The sequence below is a fragment of the Penaeus vannamei genome, chromosome 12 (genome assembly GCF_042767895.1).
Source record: "Penaeus vannamei isolate JL-2024 chromosome 12, ASM4276789v1, whole genome shotgun sequence".
NCBI classification, from domain to species: domain Eukaryota; kingdom Metazoa; phylum Arthropoda; class Malacostraca; order Decapoda; family Penaeidae; genus Penaeus; species Penaeus vannamei.
In genome coordinates this window covers 5,399,583-5,409,582 of record NC_091560.1, presented here as the reverse complement: position 1 = coordinate 5,409,582, position 10,000 = coordinate 5,399,583, and the positions used below count along the sequence as shown (strand labels likewise).

Here is a 10,000-nt window from a genome sequence, read left to right as displayed (position 1 = left end):
ATGTGTATATCCGGTTGTGTGTGTATCCGCTTGTCTGCCTTTTCCTATTTAGAACATGCTATGTATATGTGTAAGGAAAAACGAAATAACGGATAAAAGATATAATGAAAAGCATATATATGTTCTGTCGGATAGGTATACCACTATACATTTTGATTCATGCAGCAAGCTTATGTGTCATGTTATTATATTTAGCTAAAAAATAATCGTGATTAAGTAACTTGGTGCGATGATTTTGCTCGGAATTAAAAAACAGAGAAGGATGTAGCAAGACCTAGTTGATAAGAGTGCGAGGGAGGAGCATTTCACGTTGCTGATATCATGCCTGTTATCATAGTTCCAGGTAAAGGAGTTTAATCGCAATGGCTAATCGCAGAGAAGACTATAAAGCAATAAAGATAGACGGAAAAAAAAGATTGGGGGTACCGGCAGCGAAGGCAGGAGCGACTGCCGTGGTGTTCATTTCTGACGATTGCTGTTCGGTGCGCTGAATCTCGAGGAACCGAGGGGGGCGTGACGCATAGGCCTCGTTATAGGCCGGGGGACGTTTTTGCCCGAGCTTTGAAAGTGGTTTAAAGGAGGGAGCGCTTTATTGCTCGAACTTCTGGAGTGGCAAACGCTAGATAACGATAACGGTGTGCTTATCGCCAGGATTAAATGCACAGAACGCGCATTCCACGCAAGTGACGTAAATGGGAATGATAACCCGACGGAATGCAGAGCAATAACCCCTCAGAACACCGGCTCTTGTCTGTCCGATGGAAGTGCTTGCTGTTTGTGCGGAAAATTTAGGTTCCGCGGGAATCCAGGAATCGGATGCAGTCTGGCTGGTCTCGCCGAGGGAACTCGGGACTTACTCCTCCGGTGCCAGCTTCGGGAGCAACATTTCATCTCCTTCGGGTGCAATTGAACGACGACAGCAAGTGTGTAAATATTCTCAATAGGATCGCAGATAAAAAGTCTTGAGTAAATGCTAGCAGGCGAAACGCGCCCGCCGGAGGAAGCAAACCCGCTCAGGCACACAACTTGCCAACGGAATTAGGTGATTGAAATGAATATCCAGACAGAGTTCATATCGAATGGACTACGAGTCAATCAGGAACGTCCATTCCATTTCCGCCTGTCGGTAGTATGAGGGTGAAAATCTTGATAAAAGTGTATTTTTTGATGCGCGTTGACCTACGTACTGTATCAGCGGATGCGTACTTGCACGTCGCGGAAAGAAGGGCGCGCCTGACGAGTCTTCAGTACTTATATATGTGGAATCTTCTCCAGAGCAGAGGGACGTCACGGCGGAGGTTGGCGCTGCGATGCCACAGTCGGCGCGATCCGTTCAAGAGCGCGCGTTATAGCCGCTAAACGGAGAGAAAGTGGAAACGAGGCGAAGCAAGGTCGCCTGCGGTGAGCCGTGAGGAAGGAGCGAGAGAGCCTACTGCAGGCGCTCGGTGCCGAGATTCGCTTCGACGACGGGAGTGGCTCGCCTCCCCTTCTCTCTCTTTCTCTCCCTCTCTCTCCCTTCAGTGTCCCTCTTTTTTTTCTCTCCTCATTTTCCGCTCTACCTTTTCCTCCTTCCGTTCATGAAACCTTTCCCCCTTCCCCCCCATCCCACGCCATCCCACCCCCTTCCGCCCAACAAAAGGGGAGGAATGACACGGAAGGCTCTCGCGTCCGAGGGCGGGGGTGGGAAGACAAGGCGGAAAGTGATGACGAACGCCATTTAAAACCCCCCCGAGACGAAGGGAAGGGAAAAGGGGGAATCGGAGGAGGGGAGGCGGCCGGACCGAAGTGGCGGGGCGAGCTGAGGTACCTTCTCGGGCTATTCTTCCCATGGCACACACCCTCTCCCCTCTCCCCCCCTCCCCCCTCCCACCGTCCGCCATTGTCCACATTTTAAGACTGGCCTTACACGACATAATTATGTAGATGGGGTTTCTCCATCTACTGAATGACTCACCTTACCCCCCCCTACCCCCTCCCCCTTCGTCCTTCTCCTTCTCTCATCCTCCTCTCCTCCCTCCCTCCTCATCCTCTCATCTTCCTCCCCTCACCCCCTCATCTTCCTCTCCCTCACCCCCCTCATCTTCCTCTCTCTCCCTCATCCCTCCTCCCCTCCCCCCCTCATCTTCCTCCCCTCATCCTCCTCCCCTCCCCCCCTCATCTTCCTCCCCTCACCCCCTCATCCTCATCCTCCCTTCCCCCTCCTCATCCTCCTCCCCTTCCCCTCGTCATCTTCCTCCCCTCACCCCTTCTCATCTTCCTCCCTTTCTCACCCCTCCTCATCCTCCTCCTCCCTTCACCCTCCCTCATCCTCCTCCCCTCCCCTCCTCATCCTCCTTTCCTCCCCCTCCCTCTCCTCATCCTCCTCCCCTCCCCTCCTCCCCTCCTCATCCTCCTTTCCTCCCCCTCCCCTCCTCATCCTCCTTTCCTCCCCCTCCCCTCCTCATCCCTCCTTTCCTCCCCCTCCCCTCCTCATCCTCCTTTCCTCCCCCTCCCCTCACCCCTTCATCTTCCTCCTCCTCCCCCCCCTCCCCTCCCTCATCCTCATCCTCATCCTCGAATAGCCCCGCCCCCCTTGCTCTCCCGTCCTCCTCCGTCCCTCGCCAGAACCTGGGCGTCTCCTCCTTCCGCCTCGTCCTCTGCAGCTGATTTCAGGTGTCGGTTTAGTCTCAGGAAAAAAAGAAAAGAAGAAGAAGAAGAAGAAGAAGAAGAAGAAGAAGAAGAAAAACATGAACACCTCAGTGGGCTACGTGTCTTGCGATGCCCGGTTGCATGCGAGAGGTGCGCGAGATGAGGATGAGCTGAAACGTTGTCGTAACATCTCGCATCGGCCGGAGACATCCGTGACCGCAGCTAGCCAGCCGAGAGAGAGAGAGAGAGGGAGAGAGAGAGAGAGAGAGAGAGAGAGAGAGAGAGAGAGAGAGAGAGAGAGAGAGAGAGAGAGAGAGAGAGAGAGAGAGAGAGAGAGGGAGGGAAGGGGGAGTGAGAGAGAGAGGGGGATAGAGAGAGGAGAGAGAGAGAAAGAGAAAGAAAAAGAAAGAGAGAGGGGGGGTTGAGAGAGGAGAGAGGAGAGAGAAAGGAGGGGGGGGTAGAGAGAGAGAAAGAAAGAAAGAAAAAAAAAGAGAGGGGGGGGGGAGAATGCGCTCTGCGATTTATCTGGCTGACGCTGGAGAGAACTGGAGAGAGAACGTCCAGCGGATTCCGAGGTCAGCCATGGCATCGCAGCACGGTGTATAGGCCTGCTGTCGGGCACACCGGCTGTCCGTTGACCTCGTGCCATATTGCGCAAGGTCTGTAGAATTATCAGCTGCCTGTCGTCCGCGGACCGCAAATTACGCAAGGCCTACGGAATTATTTGTATATAAATTAGGCCTTGATATGACGGCCATTTGTGAGTGGGGGAGAAAGAAGAGCGAAAGAGAGCACAATCTCTCGCGATAACGCTATCACCTTTTCCGGTGCACGGGACCCTCGGGCTCGGCGGGGCGCGTGCTCGGGGGAAGCTGCGGGCGAGGGGCGCGTGCTGCGGCCTTGCAGGGGAGGGGCTTGGGCGTACGGCAGGGGAGGGGAGGGGCTTGGGCGTACGGTAGGGAAGGGGAGGGGCTTGGGCGTACGGCAGGGGAGAGGCTTGGGCGTACGGCAGGGGAGGGGCTTGGGCGTACGGCAGGGGAGCGGCTTGGGCGTACGGCAGGGGAGGGGCTTGGGCGTACGGCCTAGGAGGGACATGGACATACGGCCTAGGAGGGACATGGACATACGGCCTAGGAGGGACATGGACATACGGCAGGGGAGGTGCTTGGGCGTACGGCAGGGGAGGGGCCTGGGCGTACGGCAGGGGAGGGGCTTGGGCATACGACAGACAGGGACCTGAGCATGCGACCTATGGGAGGGGCATAGGTATACGAAGGGCACGGGCATGGGCATACGACTGGGGAGGCCGAGACGCAGAAGGCGACTAAGCACATAAAGACGCTTGCACTGCGCATATGATATGTTGCAGGCCACACCTGTGCAACTGCCGTTCGATGTGCTATCGCCGTCCTTGCAAATTTTCCTCGATTTATTATCTGTCAGTTATCCCCCCCCCCCTCCCTCTCCTCCTCTTTCTCTTTCTTTTTTTCTTTCTTTTTTTTCTTTCTCTCTTTTTTTTCTTTCGTCTTTCTTTCTCTTTCTCTTCTTTAGTTTTTTCTTCTTTCTTTCTTTCTTTCGTTTTTTTTCCTGTCTTTCTTTCTTTCTTTCTCTCTCTCTCTCTCTCGTCTCTCTCTCTCTCTCTCTCCCTCTCTCTCTCCCTCTCCCTCCTCCTCTCCTCTCCCTCTCCTCCTTCCCTCTCTCCCTCTCTCTCCCTCTCTCTCTCTCCCTCTCCTCTCTTCTCCTCCTCCTCTTACCTCCCCTTCCCCCTTCCCTCCCCCCCCCTTCCCCTTCCTCCCTCTCTCTCTCTCTCCCCACCCCTCCACGCTCTCTCTATCTCCCCTCCCCCCCTACACACACCCACACCCACACGCCCGACGAACGTACTTCCACGTGACCCTCTCACTCTCTCACTCTCTCTCTCACTCTCCCTCTCTCTCTCTCTCTCTCTCTCTCTCTCTCTCTCTCTCTCTCTCTCTCTCTCTCTCTCTCTCTCTCTCTCTCTCTCTCTCTCTCTCTCTCTCCCCGAGCCCTTGTGTTCTCCCGGCGGGGATTATTGAACCGGTGACCTTAGTGTACTGTCCGTGCTGGGCGGAAGGTGGTCGGCGTCCTCGATCCACGTGTGATGAGTATTTGAGAGAGGGGGGAGGGGGTAGGGGCGGGAGGAGGGAGAGGATGGGGAAGGGGTAGGGGAGAAGGGAGTGGGAGGATGGGGAGAAGGGAGAGAGGGAGTGGGAGAGGGAGAGGAAGAGGGTGTAAGGGGGGAGGAGGGGGAGTGGGAGGATGGGGGAGAAGGGAGAGAGGGGGGAGGGAGAGTGGAGAGAGGGGGAGGGAGAGAGAGAGGGGAGATGGGTGGAGGGAGAGAGGGAGATGGGTGGAGGGAGAGAGGGAGAGATGGGTGGAGTGGAGAGAGGGAGATGGGTGGAGGGAGAGAGGGAGAGTGGGTAGAGGGAGATGGATGGAGGGAGAGAGGGAGATGGATGGAGGGAGAGAGGGAGATGGGATGGAGGGAGAGAGGGAGAGGGAGGGAAGGAAGAAAAGAGACAGGGAGAGAGAGAGAGAGAGAGAGAGAGAGAGAGAGAGAGAGAGAGAGAGAGAGAGAGAGAGAGAGAGAGAGAGAGAGAGAGAGAGAGACTCGGAAGAGCAAGACGGGAAATACCCCACAATGAAGGTCTCTTGTTGGGTTAAGTAAGATAACAAGTTGGAGGTCCCTCTCCATCCCTCCTTCCCTCCGTCTCCGTCTCCTTTTTATATCCTTCCCTCCCCCCTCCGCCCGTCCTCCCGGTTATCTTTCGTATTTCCGTTATTTTTTGGGTATTTTATCGTCGTCGGTATATCTGGTTACATGAGAGTGATATACTTCCATTTAAAATCCCTGTCATGGCCGTTTGAGCTGCTGTTCCCAGTTCCTTAGTGTACCTTTTTTTAAAGCTTTCGCATTCTTCGTTTGTTTTTGTTCTATTTTTTGCTTTCTCATATATTACGGAGTTATTCGATACACTTTTTTTTTCTTTATAGGATTTTTCTACCCTTGTCCGGTTCAGCAAATAGGTATTTTAGAAGTGCAGTTTGATACCAAAACCAACATGGGAGACAATCTGAACGGCAGTAGTTGTTTTGGCCGGTTTATCGAAGTTCTCCTCAGGACGGCCGTCGTAAGGGTTCTGATTAATGTTTATTTATTCATTACACGCAAACCCGTTCTCCTATCTCCATGCCACAAAAGACGAAGTGGCTGCTGTGACGATATTTAGATTAGGGACGGGACAGAGTACTGGCGTGTCGGTGACAAATGGCCGATTACTTTGCCGGCCGGTTACGGAGCCCTCGGACCTCGGTGCAACGGATTTCGGATGCTGCTCCAGAGTTTCGGGGTTTGGGTTCCGTGCCTCCAGCCTGGGAGCCGTGAAATTTCCCTTGCATTTTCCGGGCAAAAGGACGTGCAGTATCTGGATTGCCACACAGTGTTTCTCGCTAATCTGCATTCGAGTGGCGTGCATGGTGCAAGACAGACTCTGATACAAAAGTAATGGAATTTTGATGAACTTGAGGTACAGATATACTTGTTATTTTATGGGGGTCGTCCTGAAACAAGGGGTAAGGGGGCAACTGGTCGAATTTGTGCTATACCTTGTTTCATTGTGGTAATGTACCTGAGAAAGCCAGATTATGACAAGTATGTTTTGATGTCTGACATGAACATGTATGCATGCATGTATGTTTATAGACAGATAGATAAAATAGATATACAAATAGATATATCTGGGTATGTCTATATATATATATATATATATATATATATATATATATATATATGTGTGTGTGTGTGTGTGTGTGTGTGTGTGTGTGTGTGTGTATATATATATATATATATATATATATATATATATATATATATATATATATATATATATATATATATTTTTTCTTTTTTTTTTTTTATTTTTTTTTTCTTTCTTTTTTTTATACACATACATACATATACATATACATCGTGTGTGTGTGCGTGTGTTTAATACTCGCAGTAAATTTTACTTTTCTACTAAACCTGATATATTAATTTTCGGCAGTGTGCTCTCGACATTAAAGTGGCGAACAGTTGTCGAGTTAGACATTCTGGATTGGATTGAGCAGAATATCGCCAAGAATGCACTGGACTCGTGTGTTGGAGCTTTTTGTCTGCAGTCGTCGTCCTCCGAGGTGTGAAATACCGAGAAAATACAGAGCGGTCTCGATGCGGAGGAGATCACAGCAGCCTAGGACGGAGAAGGAGCTGGAGGAGGAGACGGGGCCTTTGGGAGAAGGATTACGTGAAAGGAGTTCAGGAGAGGATCATATTACGCAACCTTCTACCCTCTACCTGTGTCACCCACGGCGGTCGCCCTAATACTCTGAAGACACACTTTGTTGGCTTAAAGTGTGCTTATGGGTCGCGTGGAGGGAGGCCCCCCCCCTCCCCCCCGCCGGTGCAGCAGTTCATTCCGTGGAGGAGACGCTTCGTGCCTTAGCCGCCCCGGACGCGGGCGCGGCCCTCAGTGCCTCGCGGGGCACCCGGGCATCGCGAGCGCCCATTGATCGGGCGTGTGGGCTGGAGGCGAGGGCGGCTGTCAAGGCTCAAGGGAGGCTGCGAGTTTAATAATGACGAAAGCCCTTCTTCCTTCGCGCCCGCCGCTGCCTCGTTTCCTCCCTTCCCGGCAGGGGGCACGGCGTCGCATCACATCGCCGCTCCCTCCTCCTGATTGCAACTTTTATCTGCGTTCAACCTCATTTTCTCATTCCTTGAGCTCCCCCCCCCCCCCCCACCCGCTCACCATGTTCTTGATCTCTCCTCTCGGAGCTCCGACCTTCACACTATTTAATTTTGATTCTTCTTGTGTACAGGCGACCCTCTTTTCAAAGTTCTCTCTCTTTCTCTCTCTTGCTTCTCTCCGCCCTTCTGCCCAGCCCTCCCCCAGCTTTTGGTCCTCATTTCCCTTCCCTGCCCCAATCCTCTCCCCCTTCTTGGACCCTCTTCCCCTTCCACTCCCACGTCCTTTTGGGTTCGCCCGTTCCCTCTTGACGATCTTTTTCCCCTCTTTGGTTTTCCTCAATCCTTTCCTCTCCTTTACTCTGATTGATTCTCCCATTTCTTTGCTCTCCCTTGCCCATGTCCGTTCTCCCCTCGCTTCCTTTTGGTTCTTCCCTTCCTTGTCCCTCCCCCCTTCCCTTTTGTTTTTGTTTTCCCCCCTTCCTTCCCTCTTTCCCTTTTAGTCCTCCCGTCCTTTCGTGTTCTCTTTTGGTTCTTTCCCCTCCTCTCCCTTCCCCGTTTTCTCGCCCCTCACCCTCCCTCCGTTCTCTCTTGGTCCTCCCTTCCTGTTCCTCGTAGCCAGTCCTTCGTCCTTCCCCGTGATTCTGGGCCGGCGCAGGACAGCTGTCGCCTGACAAACAAAGTAAATAAGCAAAGCGTCGAGGTTTTTTTTTCTTCTTCTTTTTTGGCTGCTTCGGCTCGTCCTGGCGGTGAGTCAGCGCGAGTCCTGACGCTCCTCCGCACTTACATGTCCTTACGCTAATTAATTGTCCCTCAGTGCTCGCCCGTCGCCGCCGCCGCCGCCGCCGCGCCTCGGTCGTGCGTCTGCCGCCCGACCTTTCCCGAATGCCCCTTCACTCCGACCTTTCAGCTGGCAAGGACCCCTCCCCCCCCTCCCAACGCTTCTGAACATCCCGTTATCTGACCTTTGTTACACATTGTTGTTATTTGATCCGTGTTGAACATCCCTGACTAATCTTTGGCTCATCGTTGTCGTCACCATCTCCGTTTTTTTTTTCTTTTTCTTTTTCCTTTTTTTCTTAATGTAATTATCTTGGCCGCTTCCGTACGTGGCTCCCGAAGGCGTGGCTCATCCCCAGACCGAACCCGGGCTGAGGTCCTGCTTCCTCTCTGGTACGGAATGCGCTCTTCCCTGCACTTGCATTCCCCGTCCTCTGTTGATTGCCCTGTTACTCTTGATATTTATGCAGTGTCCTCCTTGTCCCGTTGCGTGTCTTGTCTTTGCATTTGCTCAATTTCCTTGCACCCAGTCTGAGTCTTTACTGGGCGCCGCGCCATTGAAAGATTTAGCTAAACCCCTTGTTTTGCGAGCAGTGCGATGCATCTTGGGTCGTTATAGCAAGAGGCGTTGCGTGTCAATATTCGGTTTGCATTTTGTTTTCTGGATTCCCGAGCCATTTGGACGTATTCGTCGGTGGAAGTGACGTCCGACGGATAAGATATTTATTTACTAGAACCTTATTTGCGTTTTTTTTTTTTTTTTTTTTTTTTTTTTTTGTGTGTGTAATGAACGCCGTAGGTCCTCACGCCAGAGTTTCACTGGTTTTGGTGGCCATATATGTGTCCTCACTCGGTACAGGAGCACTTCCCTATCTTACCTTCCCGGGAGACTACTGTTCAGGGTATAACTTGACGCGGCCTCCGCCATGGGACGCTCTCTCTCCCACAGCAATGTCATTTTTTTAATTCCCCCACATGAGGTTGGCCGCAGTCACTCACCCTCACAAATAGCCACCATGGCCACGGATCCTCCCTCCCCGCCACGGCACCATCGCACCACCCGCACCATCCCCGGCCTCACACCCGCGCAGTGCCACCGGGAGGTCGTACCGCGGCGATGGCGAGCCTCATGCACGAGCGGCCGGCCCCTCCAGCTGGTGGCGCAAGGGACGACCCGCGAGGAATTCCTTTGGACAAATTACACGGAAAAATCCCCGGGTCTTGAGTCAGCCATGACAAGCTCGCCAGGCAGGACCGTGAGCGTAGCTGTAAGGTCGCATTTTGCATCCCCGGCCATGTGTCATTAAGCCGTAAGTGCTAGAAACCGCGCGGCGGTGCGGGTCGAGGGCGCGATATGCGTGTCTCTATTTATATATATGTAGGCCTCTGTGTGTGCGTGTGCGTGTGTGTGTGTGCGTGTGCGTGTGTGTGTGTGTGTGTGTGTGTGTGTGTGTGTGTGTGTGTGTGTGTGTGTGTGTGTGTGTGTGTGAAGGAGACTGAAATGTAGTGTGTGTGTGTGTGTGTGTGAAGGAGACTGAAATGGAGTGTAGCGTACATGTGTGTGTTTGCGTGAGAAAGGGACCGAAAGGGGAGGGGAATTTACAGTGGCGGAGGAAAGCGAGGAGCGAGGATGAGATGGTGAATGAAGTTTTTACGTAGCACTTGGCGCAAGGGCGAAGACCACATTCATTCAAGTGTAAACATTATTTTCCATTGGATCTGGGGGATTGGGAGATGAGTCGCGATAAGTACCCAGTCCTATTGCGCTGGGAGTCAACATTTAACTTGTATCTATTTTATTTGTTTTTTCTCTTTATTTTTACAAAAAAAAAGTAGTCTGCACGAGTG

General features: G+C 52.5%; 2 protein-coding genes across 4 annotated transcripts in view; one reads left to right on the top strand and one right to left on the bottom strand.

The window, feature by feature from the left end:
- The window catches only part of LOC113806999 (Ras-associated protein 2-like), a 19,183-nt gene that overhangs the window by 7,665 nt on the left and 1,518 nt on the right, over positions 1–10,000 (top strand). Inside the window, exon 1 of one of the 3 annotated variants that reach the window (XM_070127781.1) lies at positions 770–923. The exons of 1 other annotated variant lie outside the window; for it this stretch is intronic. The gene's annotated coding sequence lies outside the window, so the exon portion shown is untranslated. Of the gene's footprint in view, positions 1–769; positions 1,043–10,000 lie in introns of those variants that run through there. One more of the 3 variants, XM_070127780.1, reaches the window with a different exon arrangement.
- LOC138863456 (uncharacterized) lies at positions 3,150–6,125 on the bottom strand. The gene is made up of 3 exons (XM_070127604.1): positions 5,946–6,125; positions 3,554–3,877; positions 3,150–3,308 (listed from the first exon to the last, which is right to left on the bottom strand). Exons 1-3 carry the CDS (start codon positions 6,123–6,125, stop codon positions 3,150–3,152), a joined length of 663 nt encoding a protein of 220 aa, XP_069983705.1.

Coding starts and splice junctions, on each gene's coding strand:
- LOC138863456 (XM_070127604.1), bottom strand. CDS start 6,125: ATGCACGCCACTCGAATGCAGATTAGCGAGAAACACTGTGTGGCAATC. Junction 3,878..5,945: donor CACCGAGGTCCGAGGGCTCC/GTAACCGGCCGG, acceptor CCCCTCCCATAG/GTCGCATGCTCAGGTCCCTG. Junction 3,309..3,553: donor AGCCCCTCCCCTCCCCTGCC/GTACGCCCAAGC, acceptor CGCGGACGACAG/GCAGCTGATAATTCTACAGA.